The sequence below is a fragment of the Panthera tigris genome, chromosome A2 (assembly GCF_018350195.1).
Source record: "Panthera tigris isolate Pti1 chromosome A2, P.tigris_Pti1_mat1.1, whole genome shotgun sequence".
Taxonomy (NCBI): domain Eukaryota; kingdom Metazoa; phylum Chordata; class Mammalia; order Carnivora; family Felidae; genus Panthera; species Panthera tigris.
In genome coordinates this window covers 44,741,752-44,767,544 of record NC_056661.1, presented here as the reverse complement: position 1 = coordinate 44,767,544, position 25,793 = coordinate 44,741,752, and the positions used below count along the sequence as shown (strand labels likewise).

General features: G+C 39.2%; 1 protein-coding gene across 6 annotated transcripts in view; it reads right to left on the bottom strand.

The window, feature by feature from the left end:
- Positions 1–25,793, bottom strand: part of CNTN4 (contactin 4) — an 893,176-nt gene that overhangs the window by 143,514 nt on the left and 723,869 nt on the right. For all 6 annotated transcript variants that reach the window (XM_042979430.1, XM_042979433.1, XM_042979434.1 and 3 more), the window contains 4 exons: positions 21,940–22,042; positions 19,135–19,319; positions 6,427–6,563; positions 2,273–2,402 (listed from right to left, as the gene is read on the bottom strand). In XM_042979430.1, the coding sequence (XP_042835364.1) occupies positions 2,273–2,402; positions 6,427–6,563; positions 19,135–19,319; positions 21,940–22,042 (555 nt within the window). The remainder of the gene's footprint in view (positions 1–2,272; positions 2,403–6,426; positions 6,564–19,134; positions 19,320–21,939; positions 22,043–25,793) is intronic.

Here is a 25,793-nt window from a genome sequence, read left to right as displayed (position 1 = left end):
ACACCTTGCTGAAGAAAAAGTTTGGACTCTGAAACTGGTGAAATCATCAGAATTTATGGTATCAGCTCCCAGTGTGTGCTTTTCTCTCATTCATAATCTTTCTATTACACTCTCCCTAAGAACTACTGCTTAGGTACTTTAGATAAATCCCAAATTCAGAGCCAAGATTTTTCTATGGGACACATACAAATTGATAGCCTGGATTTTTTTTTAAATTTCCAGAGGTATGCCAATTCATTTAATTTATACTGTCTTATTTTTTTTATGTTTCATATTTATTTTTGAGAGACAGAGAGAGAGAGCACAAGCAAGGGAGGTGCAGAGAGAGAGAGCGGGACAGAGGATCCAAAGCAGGCTCCAGGCTCTGTGCTGACAGCAGTGAGGCCTACACAGGGCTCAAACCCACAAACTGTGAGATCACGACCTGAGCCAAAGTCACACACTCAACCGACAGCCACCCAGGTGCCCTTATACTTTCAATGATATATTTACTTAATTCATACCTCATTTTTAAAAACAGTCTCTTAACTGATTAACACATTTAACACATCATTTAACACATTCATTCATTCCTACATGCATTATTTACTGAGTGCATACTATGTGCTTCCCTGTTGCATTAAGTCCTGAGAATAAAATAATAAAAAATAATTTAATGTTTATTTATTTTTGAGAGAGAGAAAGAGAACATGAGTGGGAGACGGGCAGGGAGAATCCAAAGACAGTCTCCAGGCTCTGAGCTGTCAGCACCCAGCCCAATATGCAACTCATTAACTGCAAGATCATGACCTGAGCCACCTGAGTTAAGATCAGATGCTTAACTGAGCCACCCAGGAGCCCCTAAAATAATGATTTAAACCAAATATGGTCCTTGACATGATGGGGAAGTTAAAATGCAACGGGAGAAAAAGACAAAAATCACAACAAATGTAAAATGCAACAGTGGCATCTGTTACAAAGGACAATTAACAGGCAAATAAAAAATCTGCAAGAGGCGAAGTTGCTCTGGGCATGGGGCCAGGTGTGACGTTCTGAGGGAGCCACAGTGAAACCTGAAGATGGAGGAAGGGAAGGAGCTAATGAAATGAAGGGCAGGAAAAGCATTTCAAGAATAAGGAACAGTATGCTCCAGTGGCCCTTGGAGGAAGGGAGGATGGTGAAGATGTGGAACAAATACTGTCAGTGCAGCTGAAGAGCAGGGAAAATGGGTCATATGGTGAGAGGTAGCTGGAGGGGCAGACCACTTGCCTATACGGTGATAAATTCAGATAAGGAAGAACAAGACGCACTTTGCCAGCTGTTCCTAGCAACCTTCCCAAACCAAGTCAACTCTTCTTCCTTCCAAGCTGAATTTTGTAGCAAATCAATACGATACCAAGATTCCACAGCATTTCAGAAACTGCTCAAATTAGAACAGTGGTTGACAGACGAATAAAAATGGGTGTCAAGGGAACTGTGTTACCCATTGGAAGCATCAGTAGAGGCTGGTTTAGAAAGTGGTCCCTGGGTAAATTCCTAGCAGTGCTATTGCTGGGTCATAGGGTAGGTCTATTTTTAATTTTTTGAGGAACCTCCACACTGTTTTCCAGAGTGGCTGCACCAATTTGCATTCCCACCCCAATGTTTATAGCAACACTCTCAACAATAGCCAAATTATGGAAAGAGCCTAAATGTCCATCAAGTGATGAATGGATAAAGAAATTGTGGTTTATATACACAATGGAGTACTACGTGGCAATGAGAAAGAATGAAATATGGCCCTTTGTAGCAACGTGGATGGAACTGGAGAGTGTGATGCTAAGTGAAATAAGCCATACAGAGAAAGACAGATACCATATGGTTTCACTCTTAGGTGGATTCTGAGAAACTTAACAGAAACCCATGGGGGAGGGGAAGGAAAAAAAAAAGAGGTTAGAGTGGGAGAGAGCCAAAGCACAAGAGACTTTTAAAAACTGAGAACAAACTGAGTGTTGATGGGGAGTGGGAGGGAGGGGAGGGTGGGTGATGTGTATAGAGGAGGGCACCTTTTGGGATGAGCACTGGATGTTGTATGGAAACCAATTTGACAATAAATTTCATATACTGAAAAAAAAAAAAAGAAAATGGTCCCTGGTATTGCTTGGAGAATGCATTACTTTTCCCTCGAGCAATATCTTTGGCCTCAAGATTTACCTTTTTTTTTTTTTTTTTTTTGATTGAACATCATGCTTAGCAAAACACGTGTTAGTTTAGTGACTTAAATTTTTTTTTCCTTTCCAGGATAAGTACTCACCTATAACACTAAGCTCTGCGCTGGAAAAGATAACTCCGTGTTTATTCTCGGCCACACACTGATACATGCCAGCATCTGAGAGGTTCACTACTGTTATGTTGAGCATTCCTTGCTCAATTTGAATTCTATCCTGTGAAAGAAAAGAGGAACACAAAACAATGACCTTCTCAACTGAGACCTTAAGGCAATTTTGTTGCATGTTATATCAAAGGGGCTTAATGAGAAGAAAATAGCCATCATATAAGCAATTTACATTACATGATCTATTTATCTGTCAACTAAATTTGTGGCAGGTCAGATGCTAAATGGAACAACCTTGTACATCAGTTGGTAAATGGAATTTAAATTGTAGGACTCTCTGGAGTTCTCATTGATTCAATAGTGAAACCATTCAGATTAATATCCTCTCTAAAACAGATGAACTTGAAATTTAAAATGCTTTTGTACTCTCAGGCTTTGTGCTGACTGGGGGGTGGGGTGGGGTGGGGAGGAGGGTAGGGAATACAACCATATTTACTGTTCAGAGTATTAAAACATTCAGATTATGAGGAGGCAGCACTTTGAAGGTTAAGAGAATTGTAATCTATATATTATAGATTATAGAAGCAGAGACAAATATTTAATATTGGTTGATGTCAGTGGCATAATCTAAGCTTAGGACCATCTTCTGGAGGCCAATTGGAAGAAAGAAGAGTTAGTGTACTGAACAAAAGACCATTCTCATTTGTCAGCCTGAGGATACCTAATTTGAATTATCAATTTTTGTAAGTCCCAAAAAGGATCTCCTCCTCCCCAGGAACCTGCCATTTAAAAAATATAAGATAAAAAGAAGTACTGGTTTTCTATTTGCCGCAGGGTCGCGATTTAGCAGGGTAGACACCTTATTAGGCTCTGATCAAATCTAGGTACCCATGTTCCCTCACGTTAAATAAAATTGAGGAAAATGCTGGTTATCTGGGTACCTACACTTTAGTGGTTTGAGTTTGGCTTTTATAATTGGGAAAATCATGGAGTCAGCAGGAGCTCTTCCAGGGACAGGAGAGGAGTATGTGACAGGGCAACAGTCCCCTTTCTGCTTTGTGTGCACTGATGACCCACCGTTGCTCACAGCAGGCACTCTTCACTGGGCCGCCTATGGTGGAGGAAATCTGAGTATGAAAACCTGCCTCTTAACTTGGGGCCTGAGGAAAATGTCAGATTTCAGGAACATTTGAGTTCAGTAGGAAAATACCACAGGAAAAGTTTAAATTGGACACAATTGTTCCTCATTCTTATTAAGGCCCTCCCCATCCTCCCCTTGCTTCATTCCTAGTTCTTTGTCAGGGTCTGCTCCCTTAGATGAGCATTCCTGTATTATGTCAATGTCTCCTCTCTCATAGCAGATTCTCATAGTACTTTCCAGATGCTCTTTCAGAACGAAGGTACTTACTCTTTAAGCTGCTAAGTTTGATGACTGCTCACAGCTGGGTCCCTCTCTCTGGGTAATGCTTTTGGCAGAAAGAACTTCCCAAATTCAATGCCTGGTTGGTGCAGTGGTACAAAGGCCGCCCCCCCCCCCCCCCCCCCCTCCACCCCGGCCCTTTGCCTCTAACTTGGGAACCTCTGAAGGGCCTTCTGCTCCAGAGCTCCCCCTGTAGGCTCATATTGGAACTGCACCACTGTTTAACCTCTGCCCAGTCTGGCTTCTCTGACTCCTTCATAGGTGAGGCTCTGAGAGCTTTCCCAGCATACCTCCTGAACACAAATGTCTGCCTCAGAGTCTGTTTTCAGAAAGCACAAAGAAAGACAGTGACTACTGAAGTATTTATTTTCAAAGAGCATTTGGACTTTTCTTCCCTTTGGGCCACATTCCCTCCCCCTCCTTTTCCTTAAGTCTTATTTTCCATATAACCAATTCTGAAAACCTTATTCAGGCAAACTTTGGTGGTTAGTTCTGAATCAAGGAGACCTTCAATATTTGAATCCTGGCTCTATTACTTACTAAAGATGGATGTGACCTTAGGCAAACTGCTCTGACCTCAGGCAAACAAGGCAGGTTCCTTGTCTGTAAATTGGGCATAGCAATAGTACTTACCTCATAAGGTTCCTTGTGAATACCAGATGAGGCAATGTGTTTGAAGTGGCAGGATAGGTTAGCACTTGTTAAATGTTTGAGAATCACACCTTCCAAATCCTTTTTAAACATTATTATAACCTATCATTTCCCCCTAACAAAATGAATAGTCTGCATAGAATTTTCATTTCAGTGGTTACATATTTCTAAAATTAACATTTTCTTCTTTTAAAGTCTATCTGTGTGGGGGGGGGCTGGGTGGCTCAGGTGGTTAAGCATACAGCTCTTTTATTTTTTTAATTTTTTTTAATGCTTTTATTCTTGAGAGAGAGAGAGAGAGAGAGAGGGAGACAGAGTGCAAGTGGAGGAGGGGCAGAGGGAGAGGGAGACACAGAATCTGAAGCAGGCACCAGGCTCTGAGCTGTCAGCATGGAGCCGGATGTGGGGCTCAAACTCTAACCATGAGATCCTGACCTGAGCTGAAGTCGAATGCTCAACCGACTGAGCCACCCAGGTGCCCCCAGCATATAGCTTTTTTTTTTTTTTTTTTTTTTTTTTTTTTTTTTTAAAGCATATAGCTTTTAATTTTAGCTCAGGCTAGGAACTCACGGTTCATAAGCTCAAGCCCAGCATTCAGATGGAGCACCGTCAGCCGGGATCCTGCTTGGTATTCTTTCTCTCCCTCTCCCCCACTTGTGTTCTCTCTCTCAAATAAATAAATAAACTTAAAAAAAAATCAGTCTGCTTAACTTTTCAAAATATCTTGTTTATTTTCATAGACATAAGTTCTTTATTTAACTCTTTCAGCATCCTAAACAGACTCATTCCTATTTCTTTGTTAGACCATTCTATTGTTTGGTTCAAATTTCTAAAAAATAACTTTTTGAAAATGTTTTGGAATATTGGCTTACAGGCTTATTTGTGAAAAGGAGTTATTTTTCTTTGTTTGTTTTTATTCCCATCAGCAGTTTTGTCGCTGTTCTACCTCATCCCCTGGGTCACCAGCCCAGAAGCAGATCTGCTCATGGATTCTGTGAGGTCCTGATCTGTGAGGACACTCAAATTACTGCAGCTCTCAGCCCAGAGCCAGTGGGAACCCTGGCCCAAGACTTTCCACCTGTCTTGCACCACTGTGTGTGATTGCTTCTTTCACGGGAGAGCAATAGGTGGGGAAGATCCACACCCCAAGCCCTTACTCCAAGGATATTGTATCCTGTCTCCAGAGAGGATTTTTGCTTTTTTATTTTTTTATTTTTTTTGAGAGAGAGAGGGGACCAATTAGTGAGGACCAGAGAGAGAGAGAGAGGGAGAGAGAAAGAGAGAGAGATACCTATGAGGGGCAGAAAGGGGAGAGAGGGAGAAAGAGAAGTGGGGCTCAACCACAGCAGGACTTGTGTTCACCCAATGCTGGGCTCGAACTCACGAACTATGAGATCATGATTTGAGCTGCAGTCCCAATACTTAACTGACTGAGCCACCCAGATGCCCTGGATTTTTGCTTTTTTAAAGCCAAGCTCTCAGGTACCACTGCCTTCCCTCAGGCCTACAGTCTAGTGCCTCCAGTCGCAGTAATCACTTTCAGTTTTTGTTCTATTTCTGTTGCATCAGAAATATTAATCTTGCATTTGCATATGTCATTACTACATGTTTGGAGGCAGAATGGGTGTTTTGATGGTGATCTTATTGGACATCACGTTGTTGTCCAGAAGTCTCCACGAACAGAAGAGAATAACAAAACCACATTGAGAGGAGAATTTGTATGCTGGGAGGTCTTACTCTCTCTTATACAGAACACATACAAATTTGTTTCTTAGCACAGTTACATGTTCCAGACTTTCTGCATGACTTTCCAATTGTACAGCCAAAGATGTTAATTTATGAAAACCAAAGATTTTGTACAGAAGCTTAATTGAACAAGGATGAAGAACTGGATTTATGGAGTTTCTATGTATCAACTGCATTCACTTCCACTTTTTCTGCTATTAACACTTGGTTGCTTATTGTTTTCTAAATAACTCATCATTTTCCTGTTTCCATAACAATGAGGTCACATGAAACATTACAGTCAATACTAAAATATGATTATCATCAGTTGGCTTACCCGAGTTAATAGTGGTTCACCATTTTTTAGCCACCTGTATGTAGGTTTGGGCCTTCCATTTGCTTTACATTCCCAAAAGACATTTTCTTCAATGGCCACATGTGTATCGTTTATTTCTTGAATCCAATTAGGTTGAGCTACAGCAGTTCAGAAAGCAAAGAAAAGATGTACATTCAGTATATGTTCAATCTATTTTTATCACATGAAATCAAAGGACAAAAAGTAGGCTTGTAATAAAATTATTTTTCCAGGTGTTATGCATATTTCAAGGCTGGGTTAGAGTTCAGGGGTACTTTTAGAAGGCAACCCACTCTATGTCCAACTCTGAATGTCCTGTTTTTGCAGCCCATGTGGCTGGTCTTTTAATTGCTAAAGGCAGAAAATAAAAGCAGCATTGCCATATGGCAAAATTAACTGTCCCTCTCCTCCAAGTAGCTATTTTTTACCATTTTTGTAGGAGAAATATCCCACACTGCCCCACCATTTCTGGCTGGGAGCATGTTTTCCTAGATACACACTATGTTTCCCAGATTGCTTTGCAATTGGAGGTAACCATGTGACTAATTTCAAGCCCAGCGTACCTGTGTGAAAGTGGTGAGATCAACTTTCAAGTTGTTTACTGAAAGATACTTGCCCCAAAATCTCATTGCCCCATACCATTGATGGGAAAAAAAAAATGACAACTGCAACAGTCTTGGGCTCAGAGATAGAAGCTACGAAGGATGAAAATGCAGACTTATCAGTCTTGGACTTTGAATAACCTTGTAGAGCAAAGTAGCCCCAGACTCACCAGCAGATTGTGGGGGAAATATGTAGGGAAGAAATAAACTTTTTTTAAGCCACTGTATTTTTGGGTCTCTCTATTAGAGCAGCTTAGTCTCTCGCTAACTAATACACTTCACTCCTACATACTATATAGATAATTTTGTGACTTCTTTCTCCTTCTAGACTACATCATTGCTTACTATTGACTTATTTCATATTGATACAATGTTATACACAAGAGTATGGCTCCAGAACCCCAAATCTCTGAATGAGTCCTGATTTTTACCAAAACTTTCATAGGAAATCATCTCTTGCCCACAGTCTAACACCGTGGAATTCAAGATAGCCCACCATCCTACACCACTCCTGCTACCCAAATTATGCCACCTTTCTCATGCTTCAGTTGAAATCATGCTTTTTTTCTCCTTGTTCTCAATAAAGACAATGTTAATTCCACATTCCATAAAATGTCATCATAAATACCAAGCCTCGCCTAAAGCACAATTCATGCTATTGTTAACTGTAATGGCAAATGTACTTAAGTAGAAGACCTTTAGTCCAAAGTTCATGCAGAAGAGAACCACAGCTATCATTCTGGGATGTTTCCTTTTCACAGGACAATTTCTGTAGGGTAATGCCTACCAACAGAAACCTAATAGTTAGAATTGTTATCAGTATTTAATTAGAAGGTGCTACTCAATATTCTTAACATGTCTCTTGTCTGATTTGACCTCAGAATCTTCATTGAGTGAGGCTTCAAATCATCTATAATTTAATTCAAAAGGAAATTACCAGTGTTGAGGCTAAGCTGTCTATCTTACCTACTTACTAATAAACAAAACTAGAAAAACACTCAACAAGTCACTTTACCAGCAGAGGTCTCTAGGTCCTTGAATAAATATTGCTTTCTCCTTTTCCCATCTACAAACAAATGCATGTTTTTCAAGGAGCAAAACACAATTTTACAAATCTTCTACTGATGGGGATGATGCATTGTTGCATAGGAGGGGGGGCTGAAAGGGTCGATTTTCAAAAAAAAAGTTGTAACATCAACAAGCATTAATTTCAACGAAAGGTTATAACCTTCATCCTTGAAAGAGCTGCAAGTCTGCCATTGTTCTGTATCTTCCTGCTGCTCATGCAAAGGGAGCTCAAAAGGTAGATACCTTTTCTGTTCTCTGCTTGGAGAATTTGATGTGTAACCCTGATAGGGCTAACGGCAGTTGTGTGCCTGATTTCACATTCAACCTGCTGAATATTTACCCCCCACAGAGTCCATGAAAACAAAGCAAACAAGAAAAGCTACAGAAATCTATGTGGAATATTAACAACCAAGCCAAACTTTTCAAAGAGACTGAGGGAAAAATAAATGGAAGGGCAAATGTAACTTATGAAGCAATGTCAAGTTGTAGTTCAAAAAGGAAACATCAAAACCACGTGCAAAGACTGAGATTTCAATGTCACAGATTTCCTGCAACACTTGAGCTTATTCGTTGCTTTCTTTCAAAAATATAGAAACCTGGAATGGAAACAAAGCCTTCATCCCACACTCAAAAAAAGAGATGGGGCAGGACAGGGAGAGTCTTGAGAGGATTTTGCAAACACCTTGCAAAGTTCTAACTAACGACTTCCATGGGCTCATTTTGTCTCTTCCAACAGGCTTATGGAAGTTAAGGTGCTTGACAAGAATGCTCACTGGTAGTTATTTGTGCTGGTCATGGTGAAATCACACACTAATTCAGCCGATGTAAGACATCATCATATACTTTCTTTGTTTTTAAGTAAAATTAATTCATAGAAGACAAATGTGAAATGATAAAAACATATTCCTTTTGAGGTGATACCTGGACAAGGGCCCAGGATCAGGAAAAGAATATCATATTATATAAATGGCAAAGAATGAGATAATCTTACTTTTTAACATGCCAGTTGCAGATCTATAGGGCAAATGCCCACGCAGTGAAGATTTCTGCTGCCACTCACTTAGACTGGATGAATCAGATCTAAGTGAGTGAGTTTCTTGTATGCAGTCTGTGACTGATGAAAATTGTTTATATCTCTCCATATCTCTTCAGGTCACCTAGTTCAAAGTCTTTGGATAACAAATGGTCCACTTTAGAGCATGATGAAAACATGATTTCATATATATATATATATATATATATATATATATATATATATATATATATATGTTGGCTAACGCATATGGGTCTAAGGTATTTATTACTTAGTATCTAGTTTTAACTACCTTTTATGATTCCATTTATAAATAGTAACTCTTAAGTAAGACCTGAACAGGTTGGTATAGCACTAGTATTTCAGAAACCAAGTTGTATTTAAATGTCTTTTTGGGTAATATATGTAGATCCCACGTATTAAACAGAACGAATCACATCCACATATTAAACCATCTATTTTGGCTATTCATGTTCTTTCAAGATTTGAAACAGAAGAATTCCTTCTCTGTAACATCTCATCTTGTTCTCAAGCTACAAATTCAAATATAAGGTTAAATGATTATGTAGGATTTGACCTTGTGACACCAATAGTCTCTTGGATAGATGAACAATCTTTTCATTTCAATCTTTTATAAAATAACTGCCAGAAATTACCTAAATCTTTGTGTATTCCAGCCACTGGAATCATGTAAGCATCATATCCAATAAGAATTTATACTGCTGATGGATTGAATTTGAACTCAGTGGCCAAACAATTCTCAAATCTGCATCTCAACCTAGATCTCTGATTCTCCAAAACCAAAAATTTCTAATAAGAAGAAATGCCATCATGAGCCTTAGAACTTAGAAATTTAAAAATGTAAAAGAAAGTATATGCTGGGGAAAAACATTTAAATCACTATTGCAAAGATGATCCAGTGGCCATTCGAAATTATTTCTGGTTACTTACATAGTCTTGGAGAAGATGAATCAGCTCCAGGGAATACAGAGGTTTAACTAATAATATTGCTTAAGAAGTTTATTAGTAGTGGGTTTTATAAACCTGAAGATAATCACTTGGACTCAATTTACCACCTGGATATAGATATGGATATAAATATGGATAGCTGCTTCCCAAATCCTTATCTCCAGACTGGAAGTTTGGATTGGTCACAGAATCACTGATATATTCTCATTACCTTCACCTTGAAACCAAATGTTCCCAGCACTAGCACTTGAACTATTCACTTTCAAACCTTACTGTAGAGGGTATTCCAACTTATCCTTATAGTCTCCTCTGAAACCCCTGACTTCCCATTTGCAGAAGTCACTGAATGGAAAGACCAGCTTAACCAGCAATACTCATACTGTGTCCCGAGGCAGCGTCCAAATTTGATCTTTGTTCAGTGTTTATCATCTCCCATCCTCTGACTTCAGGCTCTCGTCCACTCAACACATGGTGGCAGGAAAGCATCCTACTATGAGGGGTTTCAAATTCAATTCTGCAAAGCTTTGAGGTCTCTTGGGAGGTATTTTCTTCAACTAGAGAAGGCTTGCTTTGTTTTAAACATAGAGAATTTGATGTAAAAAAAAAGGAACTTAATGATTAAACAACACATGCACTACACTGAAGCCATCAAAATCTTGTCTTGGATTTGGAGCCTGGAGATTGAAAGCTTGTTTACACATTTAAATTGAGGAGAGGCTGGGCTTGACAGTGTCCAAAATATGCTAAGTCTTGAGACTGTATCTTTTTTCTTTAATTTTTTTAATGTTTTTATTTATTTTTGAGACAGAGAGAGACAGAGCATGAGCAGGGGAGGGTCAGAGAGAGAGGGAGACGCAGAACCTGAAGCAGGCTCCAGGCTCTGAGCTGTCAGCACAGAGCCTGACGCGGGGCTCGAACTCACACACCGCGAGATCATGACCTGAGCCGAAGTCAGACGCTCAACCGACTGAGCCACCCAGGCGCCCCTTGAGACTGTACCTTGAACTAACTGAATTCTTGGGTCTCCCAGGTTCTCTGTTAATTTGTGCTTCACTCAGACACCCCTACTTAGGGTCTCTTCACCTCTGTACTGTACTTTTGCTTCTGGAAATGACAATATCATCAGGCCAAGCCTCTCAAAGGTAACAATGATAAACTCTATACAAAAGATAAAAGCTGACTATGTGAAGGCAGCCAAGAGCAAGCATATTTCTATTAATAGGTATTCACTAATAAATACAACAGATGCGACTGGAGGAATTAGTCTCTGTGTGAGATAATGGACAAAATTTATGAATGTGCTTTGCACACTGTAAATGTTATACATACCAAGAGAACATTACCACCATTTCATATTTTTAGGCTAATATTTAAAGTACTCTGCCATCTTGTTCTACCCAGTTCTCTTACTTTCTCTCCAACTATGCCCAGAAAATACATAGCTGCCATGAAATAAGGGTCTTCTTTATCCTCAAGTCCAATAAGTCAGTTCTTCCTTGTATCTTTGTTCTTATCATTTTGTCTTCTTGGAATATTTCTCTCCCTTCCATCCCTAACCTGTTTTTACTCTGAAGAAACAGCTCCTCCATGAGGCCTTCCCCTATCGGCCAAGCACAATCCTTCTGAACACATACAGTTCATTGGGCACAAACAGCCTGATTAGTGCCATCACTTGTATTGTTTTTGTAAGGCCTTACAGCTGGTTCACTAAGCCCACTTTTGCTCACAAAAAAACAAGCTATTACTCTAGCCTAACATGGATTAATTTCCCTTTAACTTTCAACTTAATCACTACCTAGTGATTCTCAGAACCTGCTCTTACTGGGTTGATTTTATCCCTTCCTGCTCCTTCCCCTAGGCACCTTCTGAGCAAAATACCACCAAGCCCTGACACTATGTATTTATGGGGTATCTCATCAGAATCACTTTATATTTGTTATTTCTCAACCCCATAATAACTTGTAGGTTAAATGGAATTTTCCTCATTTTACAGATGAAGCATAGGAATAGTAAGGTCTCAATTCAGAAAGTGGTCCAGTTAGGATGGGCACGCAGGCCTGCTTGCCTCCAACACCCATGCTCTATCTATAGGTTCTGAAAACATGTGCAACCTTACCATCAGTGGTGATGTGAGCATTTTTTGGACCTGTGTTTCTCAAAGTATGGTCTAAGGACCACTAGGATTCCCTAGGTCTCTTTCAGAGAGCCCATGACATCTTTTCTTTCCAACTACCTATCTGTAGGAGATTTCCTTCATATACTTCAACCAAAACAATACATCATGACTGACTGAACACACAAGCACATATAAGAGTCCAGCTTTCTTCTGTTAAAACAGACATTAAAGAGATTTGCAAACACATAAGCAATGCCTCTTTTCTTATTAATTTCTCTGTGAAAAAATATAATCAGTTTTCTTAAAATATGTTAATTATGTTAACAGGTCATTTTAAAATAAAGTATTTAATTAGGGGCAGCCTGGGTGGCTCAGTCGGTTGAGCGTCCAACCTCAGCTCAAGTCATGATCTCACAGTTCACAAGTTCAAGCCCTATGTCAGGCTCTGTGCTGGCAGCTCAGATCCTGGGGCCTGCTTCGGATTCTCTGCCTCCCTCTCTGCACCAGCACACACACCCCCCCCCGCCCCCAACCACCTCGCTCATGCCCTCTCTGTCTCAAAAATAAACATTAAAATTTTTTTAAATAAAAAATAAAAAGTACTAAATTAAATTGTTTTAATTTTTAATATGGGATATACTGGTAGATACTGGCAAAAATCCTTTGGAGCATTTAATAATTTTTAAGGGTGAAAAGGGATCTTGAAACCACAAGTTTGAGAACTCCTACTTTAGATAAGCACAGAAACTTTCAGATAAATGAATCTACTTATGTAAAACTTGCTACAAGTATATTTAAACAGTATTCCTTGCTGGATAAAAATTATAACAGTACCTCTGCATTCTATGGTAATAACGAGTGAAGACATTGAATTGAATTTCAATATATTGCCCTTGATGTGACTTTTTCTTCCCTAGTCTGAAGCTTCTCTTGGGGTAAGGACCTTGTGTCCCCACTTCTGCATTACTTCCCACTGACCCTTATTCACAGTACGTTCTCAGTATGTACCTCTTGAAATTTACAGAAAGCCAATTTAATGGAACTACCAGACAAAGAGAAGGAACAAAAATTCTTGACTTCATTTTAGTGGCACTGACGGTAACTGAGGGTCTCAGTATCAGTTCTGTCCAGGACAATTAAACAGACTATTGCTCTACTCCGAAATTACCTTATCTGTTGTTTTCATCTTTTGGTCACTATGTCCTTTAAGCCACTTTGCAGGGGCGAATATTATCTAGAGATCACATACATGTAGCATATCCAGGGGGAAATTAGTATGCTGTGCTGCATGATGCTTCTGTATTCACTTGTTGATGACATTAGAGATACTCAAACACTGTTTGCACAGCCATCAAGCCTATAGTTTTGCCATTTGAGCCAAAGGACCATAGCATACAAGGTTTAGACATACATCTATATATGTAATTTGGAATGGAAAATAAAAAGAGCTCATTCAGACTCAATCAGTTGGTTATCTTAGAAAATAAGAAGAAAGAAAGCCAATTATTCATCTGGATGTTTTCATTTATGACACTGGTTGTGGGAAAATATGGAGAAAAAGTATCCGGATGATTAATGGATTTTCCCCCTACCTACTGTATTAAAATGTCTTAATGGCAGGAAAAATAACATGTGCAGTATAACAGAAAGGGCACTTGTAGCCATGGCTCTGATTCTCACTCACTTTATGATCTTGGGTATGTTATTTCATGTCTCTGGGCTTTATTTTCTTTACTTATAAAAATCAAGGGGTTGGCCGTAGTAGTTCCTTCCAGCTCAAACGTGACCGGATTCTATGTATCACAGCCTGCTCAAATACTATATTCTCTATTTCCTAATGGTGAAGAGGATTTTACTCTCTTAACACCTGTTACATATAGGAGGAATTACACAAAAGCTATTAAATATCAGGTTCTTTTAGTTCACACTTCATTCTTCTAAATGATGACTATAATACTATTGGTCTATTTGTGAAAAAAAAAGGAAGTGACTATACAGACACAATGAGGCAAAAAATGAGTAATTATCAAGTGAATTAAGTCCATTTTGTACTTTCCTTTCCTTTCTTCAAAGATAATTACTTTAACGCCCTCATTCTACTTTGTCTGTGTAGACTGGCTACAATGCCTGATGTGACAGCGAGCTTTGTAGAGCTATGTAGCTTTGTAGAGAACCAGAACACCTTTGCCTGTGTGTAATGTAATCTCAGTTTCACTCTACCTACCACTTGCATACAGCTTAGCACAGAGTAATGGTTCACACAGTGTGGACTCTAGACAAACTGCATTAGCGTTACTGAAATACAACTTAAAAAAAATTTTTTTTTTAACATTTATTTATTTTTGAGACAGAGAGAGACAGAGCATGAACGGGGGAGGGTCAGAGAGAGAGGGAGACACAGAATCTGAAACAGGCTCCAGGCTCTGAGCTGTCAGCACAGAGCCCGACGCGGGGCTCGAACTCACGGACCGTGAGATCATGACCTGAGCCGAAGTTGGACGCTCAACTGACCGAGCCACCCAGGCGCCCCTGAAATACAACTTTTTAAAAATGCACGTTCTCGGGTCTCACCCCAGCTCTACAGAATCAGGACCTGTGAAGGTAGGGCCGAATATTCAGCATTTTAATAAATTCTCCATGTTATTCTGATGCACACTGAAGTACAAGAACCTCCAGCATGAAGGGACAAGCATGCATTTGGAACCTAGCTCTGTGTCTTACTATGTAAACTTAAATCAGCTACATAAACTCTGGCAATCAGTTCCATCTACAAACTGGTTTCATAAGAATGAGAATGTCTTACTGGTTGTACCTCCAAAATATATCCAAGTTTCTCTTATTTATTTTCCTTCCTTGAGTCCTAGCCACTATCATCTCTCACCTAGATGGCTCCCTGATCGGTTGTCCTGTGTTTGCTCTGGGTTCCGCATCATCTATTCACCACAAAGCAACCACCGTGGTCTTCTAAAGACAAGAATCATATTAAATCACTCACCTGGTTAAAATCTTCCAGTGGTTTCCCATTATACTCAAAATAAAACCCAAACTCTGTGCCTGGCTCATAAAGTACCGCATAATCTGTTGCTCTCCTATGCTTCAACACTTTTGTCCTTTCTCACCAAGATTTTGTTATATTGGCTTCCTTGATGCAGCTCAAACATGTCAAGTAGTTTCCTGTCTCAGGGCCTTTGCAACTCCTTCCCTTCTGCCTGGAATGTACTTTCCTCAAAACTCTGGCTCTTTCTCATCCTTCAAGTTTTGGCTCAGAGTTCAATTCTCAGACTAATCTTCCCTAATGACCTTATCTTATGAAGCCTTTCTTCTGCTCCTGGTTTTTTTTTTCTATCACATCATCCTAATTACTTTCATTATAATTCTTATCACAATATGAAATTTTATAGTTCATTTATTTGCTTAATAGTATATTGTCTTTCAACTTCTAGTAAAATATAAGCTCTTTGAGGGCAGGGATTTGTCCTGCAGCCCTAGTGCCTAACATGTTCTGCCATATGTGTAGGGGCCTCTTTTGGGCAACAGCCTTGAGCAATGGAAACTTGATTGAGGCAAAAGGGCCCACAGGGACCACTGAGCTGAATGCAAACCGGTTCATTAAGCAAATCACCTCGAAAGAGCCATAGGCCCTAACTGACCATTTACAACCAGGCACAGTTCCTAAGATTACTGAAAAAGGGAAAGCTGTATACATTCCCCATACTTCCCCACTCTGCCCTATAACTATAGCCCCTCACCACCGCCTTGTGGCAGACAGTCTTGCTTTTGATGTCCTTCCCTCTGCTCCCTTGCAGTGTATTCAATAGGCTTGTACCTCCTTTGTTCTGCCTTCAGTGACTTCTTTCACTGCCTCATGCTGTCAGCCCCTACACCATCCAACGGGATGCACCACAATACGTAGGCAATGAAAAAAGATATTTGTTGAACTAATAGTATATCAAAATCACTTTGGAAAATTTCTACCTTTAGCAACAAAGACCCATTGTATTTTACTCTTGAAAATTACAGACCTATTTGTATAAAGTTTTTTACGTTGAAAAATGTCTGAAACAGCAGATTAAAACTAGACCACACTGCATAATGTATAAACTTATCCTGTCACTATATTGTATACCTGAAACTAATGTAACATTGTGTGTCAACCATAAAACACAAAACAAAGACTAGACCACACCGGTCAAGTATAAGTCATGGCAAAAATAAAAAAGATAGGGTAGGGTAAAATGTTTTATATATGAACTAGTTTTAATTCTTCACACGTATCAAACAGGAGTAGCACAAGCAAAGCTAAACACACAGGTAGAGTGGGAGCACACCAACCAGGAACAGGGGCTTCCATCATGCTGACACAGGGAAGATGGGAGCAGTGGAATCATGCCCAGCAGGCCTTGGGAGCAAGGTTAAATGGTTTCAGTGCAAGATGAGGAAAACTGCCATTTTGCTAAGCCAGATCAGAGGTTAGCATACGCATGGTTGATGTGGAGACTTTGATGAACGGAACGAGACAACTTGGAACCATAAAAGAGAAGCAAGCTTCTAAACTCAAACCCATGGTTTATAATCCCTGAGCACAGCACATCTTAACACTGTGAGAAATTCTCCTGTCGACAAAGGCAGAACATTCATGGATAAGTGACTGGGGCTATTTTCTCCCCTTTTGTGATCTACATAGTGATTTTAATTATAATAACTCATTTAAATTGGAGATCTAGACAGCTGGATATTAGGCACTCAGCATTGGGAAAACCCAATAGAGACCAAAAAAATGAGAGGCAAAAAAAAAAATGACAGCCAAGCACTTTTGTATAATTAATCCCTCCTGTGACAATGAAAACAGTTCGATAATTTCTGTGTCACTGATATGCTAGTTGAGGAAAAACAAAAGAATAAACATAGATACAACAGCCAAACACTATTAAAGTCAACTGATCTGACAAGCTTCTAACACCAAGGGTGGTTGACAAGTGAGAAAAAAGCTGAGTTATCTACAGAAAGCAGGCAAATTTCATTCTGCTTTTTCCCCCATGCATGGATGCAGATAACTCCATTTAAAAGGGAAACACTGGTAGAATCTGATTTTCATCTCCAGGGCAGGATCCCTGAAGGGAAAAAAACAAAACAAAACATTTTACTGCACAAGGCTGAGGGCCAGTGACAAATTCGATTCTCTAGAACGGTAATTCTGGAGTATTCTTTTTCCAGTGGAGGAAAACTTTGACCCACTAGGAAGTACTACGCCAACTCCTGGTTACAGAACATTTCATACCTCCATAACATACTGAAAACAGATATTTCACTTAAAAGAAAACCATGGAAGTGAAAATAAGTGTATTCAATTAGTTGAGCAACTCAAATAACACTTGGCAACAACCACAGCTGAACTGAAAAGTCTATTCAACTAATAAAAGAGAAAAAACATTGGCCTTTAACCTATTTTCAGGTTGTTCTTATCTGACATGTAAGGAATAATTATCACACTGGTGAGAAAAATGTGCCCTGAACACTTGAAAAATACATCAATTGCATCTCACTAAACAAATGTGTAACTCTTGGTGCTATGTTTTCCCTGTCAGTTAACTATGGCGTCTTTTGCTTTTTAACCAATCAAATACGGGATCAACTATCACAGTTTAAGAAAGGGCAAGGATCAAATATCAACTCCATCATTTGGCTTGAGTAGAATTAGCTCTTTATAATTGCTGAAGAAAGACGAATGATTAAAGAAGTGGGCAAATTTATTCAAACAACTGTTGCCCAGGTCATCACGTGAAATACCTTCTAGAACCATGTGGGCTCTTCTGCCTCCCTACATATATCAGGTATCTAAGTACCAAATGCTGAGGGTCACGTGAGAGAGTTCTCTGCAAAGTAGCAGATACTCAAAATGTCCACTCAGTTTCCAATCACGTTTCTAAAGAACGTTTTATGACTAATGAACAAAATCTGGCTATATCTTAAAACCAAAATACTTTAGAAGAAGAACTGATGAAGTAAATAGACTTTTTGGTATCTGTTATTGCAAAAAATAAGAACATTTAAAACTTTTGCTGTAACTTGTGCCTAAAGAGCTATTCTCAGTATTTTAATACATACTGTTGTGTATTTAAGCCATTCTTGAATAATTATGAACCTACAATATTTATTTTCAATGCCCAGAAAGATGGGATTCAGGCATGTTCCAATTTGGCAGAACTCTATTTGCCTTCAAAATGCCTATCCAGTGAAATCCCTTTTTGGATTTCAAATTGACACCCTAACAGGGTTTCCAAGATTGGCTAAATTGACGACCACGTGCTAGCAGTTTCACATTTATATTATGTTTGGATCAATGCCGATGATTTGATTGGAATAGGAGCAGCTGCACATAAAGTCTTTGGGGTGAGAGAGATTTGTCATGCTCCACTCTGATAACTAAATTTGGGGAGTGTGCATTTTGAAATGTTCATGGTACCACATTAAACTGCTATCAAATAGAAGCAATTACAAAGAATTAACATGAGCCCCAAATCAAAATTCTAAGGAAGAAAAGCATACAGCTTAAAAAAAATAAATTAGGAAGAAGGAATAACAAAATGTTTCCTGCATCAAGTTTACAGCTTAATGGCAAGAGGAAACACGGTTCCTCTGCAAGTGCGTTCACACTAATATCCATCTCCCAAACACCTCAGCCTAATTTCTTCCTCTCTGCTCCGTCAACATCCTTGTCCCCCACCCTTACTCTCCACACCCAGAATCACCCAGGGAATGCTAATTAGCAGCAAACCAAGGGTTTTACACAATCCTATTCTAAACAATCTTTTCTGAAAAGCCTGAACGCAAACCTCTTGGTCTACGCTTTTAATACCAAGGTCTGTAGAACTACAAATGATAAAGTGGGAAGGCAAACTTACCATAAAAAGTCAACTGTCCCCTTGCTACATTTTTCCCTCTTGAATTTTCAGCCACACATTCATATAAACCAGCATCCTCCTGCTGAAAATTGGGGATTTCAAGAATTCCACTGGATTTGTGTCTTCTGGCTTTCCTTGCTATAGGCTTTCCATCAGCTCTTCTCCAAATAATAGTTGGTACTGGACTGATAGAATAAAAAAGAGTGAATCAAATTGGAGAAAAGCATATCTTTTATTTGAACCTATGCTTCCCATAACCCCTTCCTTCTTGGTTCTAAGCATATAAACTTGCCCTAAACAGTACTCCCCAAAGCTCATTCATTCATGTATCACTATTACGATTTTAGCCATATCCACATTTCTAGTGTGATTATATATTAAGTGTTTTTCTTAGAATCAAATAACCTTTCATAACCTTAAATAAGGTAATATATCTCCTATACAATAGTAACACTAAACAACATTTTTATATGCTTGTTATATATCTTTTTAGTACAAATGCTTTTTTCCACATCATAAACAGGAAAATAAAAATGTCCACGCACAAATGTGTCAGATTAAAGATGCGTGCAAATTCTTTCACATTCCTCTCATACAAGGTACAGGCCCTCTTATGTCTTGAACCTGCTGCGTTGTTTGACTACTTTGATTACTGAACTAAGACAGAAGTGATGTTGTACCGTTTCAAGGGTTAGGCAATAAGAAACTGGCAGCTTCTACTTTCTGTCTCCTGGGACATTCTCTCTAGAACCTTACCAACTGATAACAGCAGTTCACCAGACAGTGGTTTAGGGAAATTCTTACTTAAAATAGAAAGATAAGGAAAGCAGCCATCTGTGGGGTCTTTATGTACTCTCATGGCATCTATCATCCTACAACCATAACTGTTAGAGCACATCTTAAATTGCAAGGAGGGCATCATTGAGTCTGCAAATCAATGCTTTAGCAAGCTAACCACAGCTTTTAAGACTGCAGCTTCCTACCAGGGGATACAATTATTTACTTATTTATTTTTCACAAAACACACACACAGAGAAGTAATTAGACTAAAGACTTGCTAATCTTCTCTGGAAAACCTGAGATGGTATTTAAAAAATTAAAGCCATCAATTCTACTATACTTGTTTTAGAACAATTAAGTTCATTCAACAGACACCAACTCTAAATGCAGAAAGGGTTCTATCAAAAGTACATTACGGGTGCCTTTACATCTAATGAGATACACACTTAATACAGGCCTTTACAAATAACTATACTTAGACACAGTCTTCCTGCTCTTAAGTGGGCAGTGATGATGTATTTTGGCAGTTGGATATGCATACCCAAATATCTTTGTGTAGACTGGAGGAACCCAATTTTGGTCTTTTGTTTTTATTCCAGTGCCATTCAGGCAGTATGAATAGAGTTTAATTCACACCCCCTTTGAAGTATGAACAACAAGAATTTTGCTCTCTCTTCAAAAAAGATTTTTCAAGGTGTCACCTTGCATAGTGTACCAAATTTACATCTAGGCTGCCCAGTTAACCTGCTTTCACCTTTTCCCTGGATTGTGTTTCCCAATGTATATATTTAAAATAAAAAATGGGGCCAGGCTGCTTAGCAGTCTGGTTTCAGTCTCTTAGTAATAAATTACGGGCATTTTCTATTTCTCACATGTTGTTTTACAATTTGACTTTTAATGTCTGAACAGTGTTCAGTCCTACAGGTATGTCATAATTTATTTAAGGTGATAAGTTTTCAGGACATAAAAATTTACCAGTATATGTATGGTACCAAAGTAAAGATACTGGTGTAATTTATACTGCCCTGACTTAAAACCATGGAAACCAAAAGAATCCTTTTATTAGAGCTGAAAATATAGTGATAAAAAGGAATACCTTTCTTCTATGGTTGCTGTAAACACAAAAAATATACAGAAACAGATCACATGCTGATACAGGGGTTGGGCACAAGCAAGTGCTGTTGCCTTAGCCATGATCTGGGCGCAGGAAGAGGATGGGGAGTTAGCAATGGGCTAGCGGGAAATAGGGTTGGGTGTAGAGATCTACATCAATCATTAAATTCCATAGATGATCTAAAATTCTCATTTTAGATGACAGTGTGTACCATTTATGCCAACCCCCCCCTTTTTTAGGGTTACTGGGACAATCTTAACTGATCTCTTTTTCCATTTTCTTTGTGCCCTCTGAGAGATAGATACTCTATGGAAACGTTAACTGGATCCCAACTAGGCTTATCTATAATTCCACAGACTTAATAATAAAGTTGGGAGTAATTTTCAGGCGAGTCTGTAAAATAGAGACTCTCTTAAAGAATATAAGATCTTCCCTATCTTTAGCCAGAGAAGAAAATCCAAAGTAGAGAGAAGAGACTGGTAATTTAAAAAGAAATTCAAGAAAAGTTTGATGCATCCTCTGTAAACTAGGGCCAGACTGAAAGTCCATATTTTTCTAAATAGTCGGCTTGAGCGTACCTCAAATGAAGGCCATTGTTTTCCTGTCATTCTGGGTTAGACAGCGTGCACATTATAGGTCACAATAATAGAAGAAAATACTTTTTCAGAATTGCCCATTCTCTTCTCCTTTGTGGCCATGTCAATTGTGGCAGCCTAATCCCCTTTGTGCCATTACATGTACTCTCTCCATGGTGAGAGGGCAGAATCAAAGATGCATACATGGCATCACAAAAAGAAAGGCCCGCCTTGCTTTTCAGTCACCTCAGAAGCCATCACCGCGAACAGTGCAAATAAACTTCTACACCCGCACAGGCTGAAGGGTGAAGAAGACGGAAGAGAAACCAGACTTACTTTCCTAAGGCAAAGCATTCCAGCTTGACTGTTGTTCCTTTGGCGGTCGGCACCGTTTCTGGGAATTGCACTTCTATTTTTGGCTCATATTCACCCATCACCCCTGTGAATAAACAAAGGGACTAAGTCTTTGAGGCTCTTTTAAAACATACATTAGTGTTTTTGTTAATTTAGGATGCTCTCATACATCATTATGTGCACAATTAATTCCTTCATTTAAAGCAGGTTCTATCTCTAACCAGCCTTGAATTGTGGCTCTTCTCCCAGTTACTGCTAGGGGAAATTTTGTGTCACAGTGCCATACCATCTGCCTAGGATCAAATCCTCTGTGCATACAACTTCACTTCTTGAAAAACCTTTTTTTAAAAGGGAGTCATGGACCATGTAAGGAGGGGAGAGATAAAGTCCCAGTCACCAGGGAAATCAAATAAATGATCTTTTTGAAAACATACTGCAAAAAAAAATTTAAGTACTTTACCAAAATACTTGCTGCTCTATTATGTCTATGTAAGAAAAAAATCTGAGTAGTCAGTTACTCAATTACGAATTACTTTATCATTCACTTCCAACACCAATCTGAATTAATCATAAATTAGTACAGAGAAGGTAACATCAAATGCCAGTGACATTATATTCTGAACCAAGGTAAAAATGACAGGAGGAAGTAATACAGAAAACAATCTTTAAATCATACCCACCTTCCCAAAGGCATGCTGACTTTAAGGTCATATTCTCTCACTTTCCTATATCGTAGGAAATTGTACAATTGTGGTCACGGTAACGTAACCTAACAAACTAAGTCCATACTTTATAACTAAAAACCAGTCAATTATTTCTTATCAATAAATTATCTTAAAAAATTTTTTAAATGTTTATTTTGGAGAGAGAGAGAGAGAGAGAGAGAGAGAGGGAGGGAGATGAGCATGGGACGGGCAGAGAGAGACAGAGACAGAGCATGAGTGGGGGAGGGCAGAGAGAGGGAGACAGAATCTGAAGCAGGCTCCAGGGTCTGAGCCGTCAGCACAGAGCCCGACGTGGGGCTTGAACTCACCAGCCATGATATCATGACCTGAGTTCAAGTTGGACACTGAATCGACTGAGCCGCCCGGGCACCCCTCTTACCAATACATTCTTGACCCCATCTCCCACTGATCAAATCCATTTATTTCTATTCAATGTCTCGTCCTTTCCGTGATCTCTGATTCAGCTGTGCCAATATAAAATTTGGAATTATCTAACATACTAAGAAATGATAGGATCCTTCATTTCACCTCTCCTTTAGGCTTTCCGTAATTATAGGAAAAAAGACTGAGGGATTCAGAAGAAAAGGTGAAAGCAAGGAATGGACAGGGACAGGTACAATGACAGAGAGAAATGATTCCACTCATTTGGTTGAGGTGACCGTTTTCATCTGCAGCTTCAATGTTTGGGAAGCATCAAGGGGATTTTGCTAATGTGCAAAAAAGAAAATCAATGCTGTGAGATAACCTAACTGTCTAGCTAGGTTTGCTGTGAAGTATGTGGTCCAAAGTGCAAAGTTGAACATAACTTTGATTTTTTTCCTTTCATAGAATGACAGGGAAGGTTGGATTTGGAAGGGGCCTTTTAAATAATTTAGTTCAGCATTTTTAATCTTGGCATTCATGGATGAACACTTTCCTACAGAGAGGACCTGCAGCTAGCAATCTATTCTCAAAAGGACTATAACCCACTCCCCCCAATGCAATTAAAATCGGTTCTAATCTATCCCTCCCTTTTGTGAGCAAGGCTGTAACCTCAAAGGGGTTAAGCAGTTTGTCTTTAGTTTTACAACAAACTAGTTGGTGTTCCAACTAGTTGGAATCTGGTCCCCAATTCCTCTTTTACTATGGCCTCTCACCACCGCAATGAAGAACACTGGAAAACTAGATTCAAATACATTAAATCCATGTTGCCACATTCAGATACAAAACCACTCCTTCCTTTTTGGCCAGTTTGGGTTCCCTTCCACTTAAATTCGGGTTTGCCTTCCTTTAAGCATTTGCCACAAAGCTAGACCAGCAAAGAAGTGGCACTTGCTAATGACGGCATTCACCCACAGCTGCTGAACTTGCTAACCAACAGCCCATACGGTTGACTCATTGTCCCATAAATATCAGTAGTATGACTCTTAGCCCAGGAACAAGTTAACACCTTTTAGTGCTGTGTGTGTGTGTGTGTGTGTGCGCGTGGCTATGTACTCCAAGAGCAGTGTTAATTAAAAAAAGAATTGCTTTGGGAGAAAGAGGTCTTTTGTGCTCCCAGGAAATCATAACAGTCTGCACTGCAGTGTATCATGTGCGGGAGGGAGATGAGACAATAATGTTAAAATACAACAGGCAAGGCTGTTTTAGCAGTGATCAGGTGGTCCCCTGCCTTCTCTTTCTTTAAACATTACATACGCATTAGGTTTCTTTAACTCAGCTCTGAAAGATATACCAAGGAGAAAATATATCTCACACAATCTTGTCCTGAGAAAGTGAGATATCACTGCAATGCAGAGACAGTGTGCACGGTCCTGCGCCCTGTCATCTCCTCATCCTAAACTCCTACTTATCAAGGCCCAGACTCAAAGTCCACTCCTCTAGGATCCTTTTTCCCTTCCCCTGTCTGGACTACTCTATACCTCACAGGGGCCTTTAAATGACCAGACAGCATTAACACCTCTGTGCCTCAGCTCTACTGTTTCCCCTGACTTCTTAAAAAAACACACACATTTACTGAGGTATAATTTACATACAAATTCAAAGATTTTCAGTAAATTTACCAAGTTGCAAAGTCACGGCCATAATCCACTTTTTTCAGCATTTCCACCACCCCATGATCCTTCATGTCTATTTATAGTCAATCCTCAGAACCCATTCCAGCCCGAGGCAGCTTCTAATCTGCTTTCTCTCTCTGATAATTTGCCTTTTCTGGATGTTTCATATAAATGGAATTATACACCATGTGTTCTTTTGTATCTGGGCTCTTTCACTTGGCATAGTGTGATCAAGGTTCATCCATGTTGCAGAATTTATCAGTAGTTTGTTCCTTTTTATTGCTGAATACTATTCAACTGTATGGTTATACCATATTTTATTTATGTCTGTCCTGGTCATATTAGCAACAACGTGACACAAACGGAATGGCTTAAAGAAAAAGAAATGTATTCTCTCACAGTTGTGGAGGGTAGAATTCATAAATGAAGTGATGACAGGGCTCTGCTCCCTCTGACATTCTGGGTAGAATTGTCCCTTGCCTCCTCCTAGCTTCTGGTGGTGGCCATAAATCTTTGGTGTTCCTGGGCTTACACCTGTATCACTCCAGTCTCTACTTCTGTCATCACACGGCATTCTCTCTGTGTGTCTTCCCATTGTACTTTTATAAGGACACCAGTCATACTGGATTAATGACCAACTGCAGTCTGATATGACTTCACCTGAATTAACTGCACCTATAAAAACCATATTTCCAGATAAGATCATATTTTGAGTACTAGGAGGGTTACATCTTCAACATATCTTTTTTGAGGGACACAATTCAACTCATAATACCAGTTAATGGGCATTTATGTACGTTGCCTCCACTTTTAGTGATAATGAGTTATGCTTCTAAGAACATTTGCTTGCAAGTCTTTGTGTGGAAATGTCTTTCATTTTTCATGCTTCCTATGATTTTTAGGCGGATAACTTTTCTCTTGCTTCATGTCTCAGCTCAAATGGAGCCCCTTCAGAGGACTGCTTTCACTTAAATTCACCAAAAAACTACTGCCATATAAGTAATGTAATTTTACACATAAAATTTTGGGCCCCTCTCAAACAGCATTACTGTTGTCGATCATCTTTATAGCTATT